The following is a 14,781-nucleotide window of genomic DNA, read 5'->3' as shown; positions in this document are numbered from 1 at the left end:
AATTAGTGTGGATATTGCTGCATGCAGCTATCAGCTTTTTAGTGGTCCATGCTGAGCTTTTCATTTCCCAGTGTTTTTAAAGGTTACAGGAGCCAAAATGTATGCCTCTTTGAAACTACAAAATATAGCGTCTCAGATCTGCCGGTGGCCTTTAACCATTCCTGCTGAGAAGATCACCTTTAGCAACATTTGCACAGTTGGCTGGACATAGAGGATGGGTAAAAAATGGCTTTAGTGACTTATCAGAGATAAGTGTTCTGACAGTGTTACAAACATTCCTTTTCTCTGTAGTACAGGATGTGTTGGGTAGTGTTGTTTAAAAATTAATATAAATCGTGTTTAAATAACACAGTCACTTGAGTTGATGTATTATTTATTCAGATGCTGAACAGCTTACCCTTCCTTCCTCTCTACTCATCATCCAGGTGGGGAGGGAGTTGCACTCAGTACATTTGAAACAGCGAATCTCATTCTGCTTTACACGAGAGCCCTGGTCCACAAAGCAACTTTGGTGTCTGGCTCCCTTTGACTTCACTGGGAATTAGGTGTCAGAATGACTCAACAGGCCTGAGCCCCTTTATGTCACTGGCTGTGAGAAAGAACCTTATTGTCAATTGTAGACAAAGAATGTAAAGGGAGTAGTTTCACAGTGGAAGCCTTGGGTGGTAATGCTTGTTTACAGTACCTTGCTCCTCACCCTCTTCTTCCACTCATTCTTCCTCTGTGCCGTTGCGAACCCATCCCCTCACTCCTGCCAGTGCAGCTGTTTGCACGCGTCTCTCTGGGTAGGAGCAGAAAGTGAACCTGGGCTTGGAAGCAGATAGAGGTGGTAATTTGGTTTTTTCCAAGTTATTTTTAAGCTGGATGATTTCCTTTATCACAGTCATAGAGCAGCCACATCTGCATTTTGCTGACAGAGCTGAGGGAACAGTGAGTACTGGAGTTGCTGCTAGGAATTTATCTTGTAAAAGCCTGTGCCGTGAGGGAAGGGATTGCCAACATAGAACTAGCACCTGGTATAATGAAGCAACCAAAAGGCGCCTTAGCACAAATGGGGACTGGGCCCACAGACACCACAAAAACATACCAACAGGGACATGCTTCCACAGTTTAGATTTTCCTTTTTTTTCTCCTCCCTCCCCCCCTTTTTTTTTTTTTAATAATGCACAGAAAGGGCTAAAAAAGTGAGAATTTCACTGTAGTGCCATATGAAGGAACCAGGAACTCTTGCTGTTCAGACATTCCTTATTTCTCTAGTCCTTTGGGAACAGCCGATGTTTGCCAGGAGAACGAGAAACTTCTTATGAAAGGAGGAGGACTCAGGAGGATGGCAGTGGTTGTGGCTGCTGCAATTCTGCTCTCATGAAGAGCATACTGCCTGCTTTATTTTCATGCCTCTTTCCGGTATTACAAAAGTGTGTTACAAATTTTACAGAGGAAGAGGAGAAAGGAAGAGAAGAGGAAATTGCCAAAGTATGCTGGCCTAGGGCTCTGCAGTCCTGTTTGTCCTCTGATACTCTTCCAGCTCTGTTTTCCTGTCTATGGCGAGTTGCAGCTCCTGCTTGATGACTTGGATTTGCTTCTCCAGTTCTGTGAGCTCTTGGATTACTGAGGTCCTAGCAATATTAAGGGAATCTGCTTTCCCATTGGTTGTTAAAGAAGCTGGAGTTTCCCTCCTCACCTGGGGCAGGGGGATGTCTTGGTGCTGTCGGATTGTCACTTCATTTTGCACTTCATCACTGCAGATATATTTTTTCCGGTGACAGTTGGCTGGATTGGCTGTATTCCACACAGCATGCTGGCTATTCCCTACATGGGACCTGAATGCAGATGAGAAAGTTAATATGAAATCATAGTCCCCTCTTATATATACGCAACCTTTCCTGTGAGCCATCCCACTGAAAAAATGTGATGCTGCTATTAAAAATTATATATAAATATTATTTCTTTATCCTTGGGATTATTTTCCTAAGAAGCATAAATTTAGGATTTGCAAATGGCCAAACTTTTGTCATAAATCAGTGGCAGAGACTAGAACAGAATTCCGGAGCTCAAGTTCCTGCAAACTGTGTTGCTTTATGGGTTACAGTCCTCTCAGCTCCAGCTCAGGAAAATATAAGTCCTCCTCCAAAGCTTTCGGAAATTTTTGTGGCTGCAACATCCAAATTCATTACAGTATCAGTTCTTTGTGCTTCGATACTCTGTGCTAGCTTAGGAAATTTTTCTCATGGAGGAGGAAGAAGGCTACCTAGAGTCTTTGTGAACAGATTAAGGAGAAAGTGTAGCCATTGCACTTAGTGGAACTATGGGCCACTCAGCCTCACCTCAATCCCATCCAAAAGGAGATGAAGCAGCTCATTCTGGATGATATCTCTAAGTGTATGAAGGATAAGAAGGTAACCTTCTATGATGGGATGACTGGCTGGGTAGATGAGGGGACGTTGTCTCCCTGGACTTCAGCAAGGTTTTCGACACTGTCTCCCATCACATCCTCCTAGGGAAACTCGGGAAGTGTGAGCTAAATGAGTGGACAGTGAGGTGGACTGACTGACTGGCTGGATGGCCGACCTCAGAGGGTTGTGGTCAGTGGCGCAAAGTCTAGCTGGAGGCCTGTAGCTAGCAGTGATCCCCAGAGGTCAGTCCTGGCTCCAGTCTTGTTCAGCGTATTCATCAGTGACCTGGATGAAAGGGCAGAGTGCACCCTCAGCAAGTTTGCTGATGATACAGAACTGGGAGGAGTGGTGGATACACCAGAAGGCTGTGCTGCCATTCAGAGGGAGCTGGGCAGGCTGGAGAGGTGGGCGGAGAGGAACCTCCTGAAGTTCAACAAAGGCACGTGCAGGGTCCTGCACCTAGGGAGGAAGAACCCCATGCACGAGGACAGGTTGGGGGTTGACCTGCTGGAAAGCAGCTCTGCCGAGAAGGACCCGGGAGTCCTGGTGGACAACAAGTTAAGCATGAGGCAGCAATGTGCCCTTGTGGCCAAGAAGGCCAATGGGATCCTGGGGTGCATTAGGCAGGGTGTTGCCAGCAGGTGGAGGGAGGTGATCTTGCCCCTCTACTCAGCCCTGGGGAGGCCTCACCTGGAGTATTGTGTCCAGTACTAGGCTCTCCAACACAAGAGACACATGGCACTACTGGAGTAAGTCCAGTGAAGGGCTATGAAGATGATGAGGGGACTGGAGCCTCTCTCATATGAGGAAAGGCTGCGAGAGCTGGGGCTGTTCAGCCTGGAGAGGAGAAGACTGAGAGGGGATCTCATCAATGTCTACAAGTATCTGAAGGGAGGGTGTTGAGAGGCTGGGGTCAGACTCTTCTCCATGGTGCCCAGCGACAGGACAAGACACAACTGGCACAAAATGAAACACAGGAAGCTCCATCTGAACAGGAGGAAAAACTTCTTTCCTGTGAGGGTGACTGAGCACTGGAACAGGTTGCCCAGAGAGGTTGTGGAGTCTCCGTGCTTGGAGATGCTCAGATGCTATCTGGGCAGGGTCCTGGGCAACGTGCTGTAGGTGACCTTGCTTGAGCAGGGGGGTTGGACTAGATGATCTCCAGAGGTCCCTTCCCACCCTAGCCATTCTGTGATTCTGTAATGTCTCTTGCATAGCTGCTCGCACTTTGGAGGAGTGAACTTGATGACATCGTTCATTCAGACTTTGGAATGAAGAAACGTGAGCTTCTTGATAGAATAAATGGAATTTGGAATTTTCAGTCTGGGAGAAAAAACTTGATATTAGTCTCCGTTTGGGAAGTATATTTCAGATATTTCAGTGTTCTTCTCTGGAAAAGTGTTTCTAAAATATTTTGATTCACAAGAGTTTAAAAAAAAAAAAAAAACCATTTCACCAGCCTTTCTTAGTAACTTCTCTTTACAGCCGTCCTAAACTAGGGTGTTTCCCTGGGCTTTTCATTAAGACTCTTTTCTGTATAGGGAACACCTTGTGCTCTCTGCCCTTCACCTGGAAGGTAAGAAGAACTGAATTTGCCCCCAGATGGGAGAGAAGCTTATCTTCTGAAGCAGTTGCTATGAAAACTGCTACATCATAGAAATCTTATGTGGATATCCTTCCTGAATAAAATGCCCATTAACACAAACCTACTAATCTATAGGTAATGAAAATGATTACAATTTAAGGATTGGGATTGCTGAAAACTGATTTGAGGAAGAGTCTGGAGCTGGGAAGAGACACTTAGCCTAAGACAGAAGGTAGCGTAAGAATGTTTGAGGTTGCTGTGTAGCCAGTGGAGGCTGGCACCATGAAGGGGGCTACCAAGACTGAGGGTTATTGCTGCTCCTCGCATAGCTATAGTGTGGGCAAAGGCTGACCTCAGAGGGTAAAGAAGGAAAGAAAGCATGAGCAGCTATGATGCCTCTTTTCGAGCAGGGTGGCAGGACAACACAGCAAGGCCCTGAGGGCTGTGATGCCCAATGCCATGTCCTTACTGTGTGGTGGAGAGGCTCTGCAGAGCCTATGGTGCCCTAGGTTTTGGGCAGTCTGTGCAACCTTGAAGCAGAAATATGAGCAGTCCCAGAGACCCTGCAGTGTCCCGGTCTTGTAAATATTTCTCAGTGTTGAACCACTGATCCATAATTTCTGTTCTTCCCCTCCAAATCAAAAGAGGACTTTCTGATAAAGTTTTAGAAACTGGCACAGCTTCTACTGCTTGTGCTGGTGGCATTTTTGTCTGGGAATATGGGCAGGTGGGTCACAGTCCACAGTTAGCGCTTGTGAATGCTGGCAAATAGATGAAACCCCTTGCAGCTTGGCCACTGATGCTCTGCAGCTCTTTTAGTACAGTTTAAAGAGCTTTTTGTAAAGCTATGACCTAAAAAAACAGGGCAGTTTCCTTCCTGAGAGAAATAGCAGTAACATAATACAAATTCTTCCACTTCTTTTTTACTTTGTGGTGCTTTTAATAATTCTACCGCTTCCAGGAGTAATAAAAGAAGGTGTTATAATTGATTGGAGAGCACTGGGCTGTACCTTGCCACATTAGTATTCATTACAGCTAGGTCCTGTGTTATCAGGTGTCTTGAGCTAAATGCACTGCAATCCTGCTCAAATGGCTGCTAAAACCATGAGGAGCAGGGAGTGGGTGGGTGTGCACATACACGTGTTGGGCTGGCTGCTGTGTAGGCAGGGATTTTGTAGAAGCAGCAGCACTTCTTCATGCTTAATGATGAAAGACTATTTTTGTGTTTCTTTAATGTAGGCTTTATGGCCATCTCCTTGTGTTAGGAAGTTTCTACACCGCTTGTTATCTGGCAAATAATTCAGCTAGTGCTTTTTGTACCATCAGCAATACAAATACAGTTGGAGGTTTGTGTGACTGCGAATGTTGCTGCCCCAGGGAGCACCCAGTATGAGGAAGAAAAGTCTTATGCTACTCAGCTCATGTTACTGCTTCTCAAGAGCAAGGAGGTGCAGCACTGAAGTTTTTATGGGGTGATAAAATGAAGGAAAAAAGTGAGGAAACTGAGCATGTGTCTTTACATATTTGTTTTATATAGGCTGTCTAGAAGCCTACTGTTTACTTATTAGATTTCCTGCCGTTAATGCAGGAATAGCAAGCTAAACAAAACACACACTTCTGTGTTGTGACAAGGTTGAAGTTTTTTGGGAATTCAGTCATGCCAAATACATAGTAACAGCCTGGAATAAGTTGCTTTTCTATTGTCTGCACCTCCTCTGTAGGAAAGCAATACTATTACCTATACCTTCAAAAAGTGCACTAATAGTTTTCAGTGAGTTAGAAAATGTTTAGCTTTAGGAAAATGTGTTGTGTTCCTGGTAGCTATAGAGAAGTAAGATTATCTCTGCTCCAGAAGACATGGGCTATGAAAGCAATTTTTGTGTTTTGTCCAAGAGCTACTTGAGACAAAGGTTTTTGCGGGACTGCATAGTCTTTTCCTCAGCCTTTTAATTTCAGAGCTGGTGTTTGTGTGAAAAATTTTCCCAACATATATACTACCTGAGCTCTCCTTCACTGTGAAACTATCTCACAGGACCCCTGGTTATCTGCCAGTGTTTTTGTATATGAGAAAATAATTCTTTAAAAACAAGGATGGCAGATTTAACAAACTTCAAAGGCTGTGCTTAGCTTGGGGTTGCTTTGTTAGCCATATGGGAAATCATAAAAGAACAACATTTCTAGAGTTATTAGTTGGTACTGGAAACAATTTGTTCACCCCAGCATCTTTTGTATCTTGTTTCCTTTGTTTGGTTCATTTTCTTTCTGGTAGACTCATAAGTAGTTATCTAGACAGAACATATTATATTTCAAAATAAATTCTGAAATTTGTTTTTCAAGGCATGCAGAACTTCCTACCTCTTTTCTACTCGTTTTGTCTTGGGCTGGCGTTTGTCCTCAATAAATGAACTGTTCAGGGCACGATGTAATCTCTATAGGGAAAAGAAGAAAATGAATTAGTAAAAGCAAGATTAAAAATGGCTCCATAAATGCATAAGCAATTTTAGCTTTGTGTGATCTACTTGAGAGCTTTGTCATTACAAGTTTATTTCCCCACAGTTCCTGAGGAACAACAATATGAAGGGTGGATAAGTAGTTTGCAAACACTCCTTGGTGCTAGAATTCCAAGGAAAAAAGAGAGATCTTAGCAAACTTTATTATGTTCTGAAAGGTCTCTTTCACTGTAGTACTTGAAAGCTCTTCTTGTGCCTTTTGCTGCAAAGTAACCTCTTCCTTTAGATGCAAATACCTGCAGCAATTTCCTCCTACTATTTTCCTTAGAATAATTAAGGAAGTTATCCAGTACTTGTGCGTCCACCAAGAAGTTGGAAACCCGTTACAGGGAAGTGGAGTCTTCTGGCAAGCCAGCCCAGCAAAATATCATTATTTTTTGTGATGTCTAAAAGCAGTTGTAAGGTTAATAGTACAGGAATAGGAAAAAATCCCATCTGTAGGCTTTGCAGTTGTGAATATTTGAACTATTTGCTTTGTGCTTCTCATTTTGTCAGTAAGTAATCCTCTTCAGATTGCGACAGCTTCCGTCACACTTCAAATGCCAATCATCAGTGCCCTTCTTGCAACTGCTAACGTATTGCTTTTGCGTGGCATAATCCAGCATAGCTTCAGAGGGCACTGTATTGTTAGCCAATATATTAGAAGTATTGTGTAATATTTTGCATAGTCCAGAAATGCCTTAGCGTTCTGACAGTGACCTGTTTATGGTCTCTTACGTTACTGATACCATGGAAAAAAGTGAAAGTAGAATAAATCCTGGTTCTGGTGACTGCAGAAAGGCTCTGACTTGTGTTGTCTACTATGATCCTCAAGGTCTCTTCTTAAAGGACCCTGAAAGCTCAGATGCCATCACTGTATATGGAAATGGAGACTACACTTGTGTAGGTAACATCCTTAGATAAATATTGGGTGAGGACTAACTGGCAAGGTAACAGGTTTTGCAAGAGGAATTCTGGATCTTAATATGGACACAAGTCAACAATAATGTTCCACTAAAACAACAGTCATTTTATTGGGATAAATAAGAGTAAAGCTTATGAGATATGAAAGATAGTACTTCTGCACCAATCTATTTCAGCTGGTGAGACCTTATCTTAGCACTGGGCCAGAAATTAGGCCTTCTTGAACAGCAACATGACTTTGATGAGGTTACTGCTAAATACATACCTGGCTTGTATGAAGCCAGTACTTCAGCTTGGATTTCTTCTTGATTCGTGGTAGGAGCAGTCTGTACACTATGTGTTCCCCAATGGTAGTGAGAATGGACAAGCCAAATCCAATGCACAACATCACAAAGAGCCCAGAAAAATGCTTGATGCCCATTTGCAGTGTCTGTGAAAAAAATAAAAGTGAAGTAGTGAAGTTAGTGCATTTTAACAGACGTTTCTGTTTTCTCTTTTGGAAATATAGTCTAATTGAATAGAAAGTGATGAAATATTGCAGAATAGTCTGGATTTTATTCATAATTAAGCCTTTCTGTCCTGTATGGCCATTTGAAAGCTTGGTATCCAGTTGGAGCAAGAATCCTGTCATGGGAATGGGAATGCGAATCAGGTCAAAGACCTAGAAATATTTTCATTGTACTGTTTCCCTAATAAGATTAAGTATTGAATCCAGTACTTGTGGTGTCTTTGCACTTAAATTTAGAGGAGCTTGACAGAACATAGTTAATGAATTGTGGAGCAAATCTTTGGTTAGCAGTGAGCTAAGACTGACCGTTCATATTTTCTGGAAATTGATCATTAACTTCCTTTTTCGTGCTTCGTCCTTGATAGAAGGTCATGGAAGAAAATGTTTCTAAGTGGTAGCACAAGTGTGGCATCTCTCCATTCCCTGAATTAACAGGACTACATTTGTGTTAATCGGGAAACCTGACTGCAATTATGAAAAACAGGAACTTTCTTACATTGTTCCCTCACTCCCCCCTTTTCATGTAGAGGAGGAAGCCTTTTGTCTCTTTTTTTGAGGCTCAAATTTGAGTCTTATTGCCATTAATCATGTTTGAAAGCTTAGAAACTATGTACAGTGGCAATCTGTACCACACATCCCTGCACTCCCATGCATGGGCTGGGTTTGCGTGCTAGGCATAATAGTAGTACCATTATTCGCAAACCCTGTGCCTTTATGATTATGAGTTTATCAAGAACTCAAAATAGTTCCTAATAATTACTGCCACAGATTGCTTGAGAAATATTTTGAAGAATTCAAATTCTATCTATTTCTCTTTATTGAATAATGTGAGTCAGCAAACAGCCAAGCAGAAAAATTAGTTCAGCAGCATTTAGAGATGTTGATTGGGTAGGGTCGTGTGTCAGTGGATGACATCTGGGATACTATCCTACTAAATAATTGACCTATCTGTGCCTTGGTTTTGTTGTTAATTTTTGTGCATGTGTGAGGGGGCTGAGGTTTGTGTGAGGGGGCTGAGGTTTTTGTAATAACTACATCAGTGTAGCGCAGCAAAGCAACTAGACTTCATTTAAAATTAGATACATAGCAGAGTTTGATAAATTCTATTATGAGGTCATCTCCAAGCTAAAGAGTTGATTAATGATGAATACACTGAAATTAACGGCTTGAAAATCTCTTTATGTACTTCTGTTGGGTGATTGATTTTCTCTCCTGGTTTTTATGTTTGGTTTCTGTTCTTTAAAACATAATGATATGAGCTAGCTTATCCCCCTTTTTCTTTTTTTTTTTTTTAAACAAGATAGAGCTTCAGCAATCTAGAAGAGTGTGAGCTCTTCTATCTAGCACTGGCAGTGAACTATTATTTGAAGAATTCTCCACCAAAAGTACACTGTTTGCCCAGAAGTGTATTGAACAGAATTTCTGGGAACTGTGTTCCTATATCAGGGAATAAACATCTGAAAAGCTATTATGGGTGTGTAAAAGCAATTTCCAAAGAAACCTGATGAAGTATGGAGAGGAAAGTGGAAAAACACAAGAGTGTGATTCTGGGGGAGAAGTGCATCGGAGTCTCTAAATAAGGATTTTCTGATATTGACAGTTCAACAATTCAGTCTAAAAGAAAAATTTCCCTCCCAGTACTGTAATTTCTTCTTGACAAGATCCTGTCGTCCCATATTTTGTTCTTCCGGTTAGTGGAACAGGAGGGGGAAAATCCCCGAGGTGGTAATACTTTAAACCACTCCTGCTGCTTGAGTACTAGCACAGTGTATACAGCAGCCTGGAAAGTCAGTAATGACTTAATGGAGGAGTCCTCTTGTCAGCTCAGTAATCTAATTTCTGTGACGGTAAAAGGGCCATAGTTTAAAATGCAGGACAATAGTTTTTTGATTTGAATGTCCCCATCTAAAGGACAGCAGTAGGACTGCTAGAGCCCGGTAATAGTGCAAATTAAGTATGGTGCAGAATTGCCCTGGGAACTTGCGCTCAGAGACTGAGGTCCTGTGCTGGTTTGTGAGCCAGGACACTATTGTAGATACTCAAAATCTAAAATATTTAATTGGATTTCATGGTAGCTGGCCTATTTCTTTTTTGACTGTAGACCACAAAATGAGACTCACCCCTGTTCCTAATTAACTTATGGTATTCTGCAATATGTATTAATTGTTGTTTACTTACCTTTTTTTTTTTAGTGGAATCATTTTGTCATAGTCGCTGCTGGACAGTTACATTTTTAGATATTGTCATGGATAGTGAAAACATACAGCTCTATAAAAAGTTGAGTAGAAGAGGGAAGGAATGGAAGTTTCAATGCTTCAAGGTAAATGTGAACATGCTGGGGTCAAGAAGATGCTCTTGGTCTGATTACACAGATTCTTGCACCTTTTCTCTGAGTTACTCTTAGTGTCATGTTAAACAACGTAAGGTGCTGATCTGGTATGAAGATTCCTGTATTCTTAAAATTGATGGAAAGATAAAGATACGGGTCTGGACTGGCCCATTCATTTTAGCACTCCAGTGACTATGCTGCTGCTCAGTGTCTGCTCATCTTCAAATTTAACAAGATAGGGGTTCTTATAAGGCTTTGAGGCTGCTATTACATATATGTTGTTGCTGTTCCAGCATTTTAATACTATTAAAATTAGCAGAAAAGCACAAGTTTTACCCTAGGTCATGTGAAAGTGTAATCAGGCCCTGGTCTGATCTTTTTTTTTTTTCAGAGGTCTTAAAACCAAGATCTTAGTATAGCCCATTTCTGAGTTCAGCATATGTAAGTATATGTAATGATTAAGGAGCAAAAAGGCTTCTATCTGTACTAGCTGAACATATAGATTAAATGTGCTTTTGTTAATTCTCCAAGAAGTGCCATTGGAAATCACTTACTTCCCCCCAAAAGACAACTGTAATTACTCAGTAGCAAGCATGAATCAACTTCCTTAGAGGTACAGTTAACAGGAAGTGGAAAGAAGAAATTGAAGGAGAAATAGAATAATAAATAAAAGGAACAGATTCTCTTGGTCATCTGGAGAACCCACCTGCATATATTCTCTGGGGCTCCTTAGCAGCCGGATGGCATACAGAAGAATAGTCTAGGGGCTGGCATAGTTTTCTGGGCTGACCTTGCTATAAACGCCCTTGGTGACATGAACGTTGAATCCTCTGGGTGAAGATGCTTTTCCTCTGCTGTGTGACAATTAATGTAGGAGAGAGGCAAAGGCAGGAAAGATCAGTAGGCAGACCTGATCCGCCAGTGCTGGGTTGCTGTATCCCAGCAGAGAGCTGGGAGTGTTTAGGCTGGAAGAAGAGAAGGCTCTGGGGGCAGTTTATCAATGCTTATAAATATGTAAAGGGAGGGTGTAAAGAAGACAGAGCCAGCCTCTCTGCAGTGGTGCCCAGTGACAGGACAAGAGGCAATGGGCACAAGCAGAAACACAGTCTGATTCTAAGAGAAACCTTTTTTACTCTAAGGGTGGCTGCAAATTAGAATAGATTGTTCAGAAAGGTTGTGGCATCTCCTTCCTTAGAGATATTCCAAAACTATCTGGACACAGTCCTGGGCAACCTGCTTATGGTAACACTGCTTGAGCAGGGGGTTGGACAAGGTGATACCCAGAGGTCCCTTCCAACGTCAATGATGCTGTGATTCTGTATGCTAGGGAGCATTTATATTGCTCTGAAGAGTCAGGTTCAATGGAATATGATAAAACTCTAGCAATTGCAAAAAATAATAAAGGACAGTGACAATTGCAGTGGGGACTGTCATGCCTGAGATGTCTCCTGTAGCCTGAAGCTGGTGGTTGATACCGTTGCAGTGTACTAGAATCCTGTGAAAGGAAGACCTGAGCGGCCCTCACATAGGAAAATAACTCTCTTGTCTTCAGTAAGGTTGCACTGATTTATGCTGATGAGGGTCTGGCTCGTTCCCCTGTCAGCTCTGCAAAATAACCAACCTTCCCTGTTAACAGGTAAAAAAAAATCCAGTAGTGGTATCCCAATTGTGTTTTTCGCTTGTAAAGGATAGCTTTTTAAATTGCCCTAAACAAGACATCTTTCCCTAGGAAAGGAAATGCCAAAGCAAAACATCAATAATATTTTATCTAGCAATAAAGAAGATAAATGCAGCTACCTGAAACAGCTACCTGATAAAGGCCACATATTAGCAGGAATTCTTTGAGAATAAATTAAATGAAACAAGGAGGCAGGGGAAAAATAACTAGCACAGTGTGTCTTAAGAGTGTATGTAGTAATTATCTGCAGTGATATTGGCAGATTTATGTACTACTATAAATAGGCAATTTTTCATCTGTTTGTATAAGTCCAATCACCTATATATGTCAAACCATCTAATAGAGACAGCTCTCATTTTTATAGATTCATGCTGATCAATATCATAGCAGGAACATCCAGTAGTTATTTTGTAGTTCATATATGTATTTGTAGATGAGTAGATATATTATACTTGGAAAAAACTGCAATAAACCAGCTACTCGATATCACTGTTTTTCTCTGTGCTAAAGTGGGGTCAGCTGTATGTGTTAGCTCCTTGCTAGTAGTATAAAACCTACAGATGACTTTTTCTACTGCAGTATCTTTTTGGAACAACTTCAAGAAATAACTGTATTCCTTGTTCCTGTGTTCCTAACTGTCTAGTGCACTGTATTTTCTCTTAACCCAGAATAAAAATACAGTCCTCGCTCCAACTTTGTAATCATCAGTTCAAGAAGCAGCACCTTGCACTTTTGGAGAAGGAGCTCAGTTACACCCATGGGGCAGTTCTGACGTTCCAAGCAACCGTAATAAATCCTGTGATGGTTACAGCTAATGGGTGGTAGGGACCAGTGGCAATAACCTCTAAGCAATTTGCTACCTACTAATTGGGAATGAGCACCACGGTAGTTCCTGAAAACTAACACATACAAGAACAGAAGTGGAAGTAGTGACCTTTTTATATATTTTTTGATATAGCCCACAACTGCAATTGCTCTCCTTCTGTCTCCTCTGTAGTTATATGTTTTTTTCTTTTTCGGTCTCCTCTGTAGTTATATGTTTTTTCTTTGAGGCCTGGGGAGAACGAAGGGGGTCGAGAGAAGAGATTTTGATGTTTATGCTCAACAGTGTGCTGTCTGAAGGGGGAGTGGAGACAAAAAACAGCACTCAGTGATTTTCTTGTTAAATTTCATTGGCAAAACTCCTGATTTACCTCCTGCTACAAGAAACTGTAAATGCTTAAATCTCCTTGATGGTACTGAGGTCAGTGAATAAGCCATCAAATACCTGTGTCATCCAGCTTTGACTAATTAGAAGCTTCTAAAGGTTTTTCTGGGTTCCTTGCAGACTGGCAACACAGCACAGCTGTTGATGCCACACATCGCTGAAACTAAGCACTGAATAGTGGTGTTACAGGTATATTAGCTATAATAATAGAACAAACTATCCTTTTTGATAGAATTTCCAAGGCAAGGATTTAGAACACTTTACTGGGATCAGGAAGTTAAATTTTGGAGTACCTCTGTGAAGAAGGAATTATTTCCAGCTTTACTGGGATAAATGGGTATGAAGGGCAGATTTTTAAAGCTATTTGGGCATCTCAGTGATTTTTCAAAATGTATTTAGCTGACTAAATAGTATTAAAAACTGCCTCTGCCCCCAGATTGTGGCACTTCTTGTAACTGCAAGGAAACTATTATTTTTATTCTTTCTTATGGCTTTGTGCGCTCTCAAAGAAGCGGTAGCATTGAAGTAACATTTATTCAGCCTCTTTAGGGAGATTATCCTTGATAAAGACAAGTGACCATGGTAATAGGGTTTCAAGGGCCAAAGCTTGAGATACTGTAAATCATTGTCTGACATTAGCAGAACAAGTTCCTTTCCTCTCGGGTCAGTTTTGACCCGATCTGTGAAAATACGTATCCCCTTTCACAATAAATCTTTTTCTTTCAGCAACATGCATTATTCAAGCCCTATCTGTAGGAGGGAAAGCAACAATACATTTACCATCATAATTAGGTAATGTTCCCATGGTATTACTGCCTGCTGAATTGGGAATAATAGCTTCGTTTCTTTGGATAATGAGCGTTTTTTTTTTTTAATTTTTATTTTCTTTTTTTTTTTTCAGTTTGGACAGGTGATTCAACATCTGATACTAATTTTCAATGATACTCCAATATGTGCTTCTCCTGTCTCTGTTGTCAAACTTAATACTCGTCTAGTGCTTTCTTTGGGAGCACTGTCGAAAGTATTTTTTGTCCCAGGACAAATCCACATGACACTACCTCTTCCTACATTGAGATAACCCCTTTACAATTCAGTGTCTGTCCTTTTGTGTTACTCTCCTTCCTAATATTTCAAGTCTTGAAGTGAGAAAGGGCCAGCCCTGCTCCCCAGATAGCACATGTGGAGACGGGTAAAGTAAATTGTCTTGGCAGCCGTAATTTTTTCATCTTTTTTTTTTCTTGTTTTTCACATACTGATAAGAAGCTACCCTGAAAGGCAACTGACAGAAGCCTTTTATTTATGAGCCAGGCAAGCACAAAGAAGTGTCTTCTCAACCTGCAGACATCTGCATGGCCTTCCCTTCACACTTGCAATGTGCCAGAGAAAATCATGCAAACCCTAGCTTCAGGATGACAGGTAGAAAACTAATTGTTGAATTGGAAGGTGGCCGATACAGTAAAAAAAGGAAACTAACCATTGATCTTTAAGGAAGCTATTCAAAACTAACAGCAGAAAGGCGTGGTTTGCCACATACTGATGGCAATTGCATAAAATCATGGAAGGATAAAGAAGGTATAGCCTGACTGTGTGTCCCATGTGGTGCTAAGACCAAAGATCACCAACACAGGCACAAGCCACAGCAGGTCAAGTTTGGGATATTTCCTTCAA

The 14,781-nt window shown here is 41.4% G+C and overlaps 1 protein-coding gene across 1 annotated transcript in view; it reads right to left on the bottom strand.

Moving 5' to 3' along the window:
- Positions 1 to 356: 356 nt before the first annotated feature.
- The window catches only part of GRIN3A (glutamate ionotropic receptor NMDA type subunit 3A), a 78,734-nt gene continuing 64,309 nt past the window's right edge, over positions 357 to 14,781 (bottom strand). Inside the window, exons 7-9 of the mRNA XM_068928521.1 lie at positions 7,657 to 7,821; positions 6,334 to 6,407; positions 357 to 1,820 (exon numbers count right to left, since the gene is read on the bottom strand). Coding sequence (XP_068784622.1) covers positions 1,484 to 1,820; positions 6,334 to 6,407; positions 7,657 to 7,821 — 576 coding nt within the window. The 3' untranslated portion in view covers positions 357 to 1,483. The remainder of the gene's footprint in view (positions 1,821 to 6,333; positions 6,408 to 7,656; positions 7,822 to 14,781) is intronic.

Source organism: Struthio camelus, chromosome Z (assembly GCF_040807025.1).
Source record: "Struthio camelus isolate bStrCam1 chromosome Z, bStrCam1.hap1, whole genome shotgun sequence".
Lineage (NCBI taxonomy): Eukaryota > Metazoa > Chordata > Aves > Struthioniformes > Struthionidae > Struthio > Struthio camelus.
The sequence above is the reverse complement of the archived record's forward strand: the minus strand, read 5'-3'. Positions and strand labels throughout refer to the sequence as shown.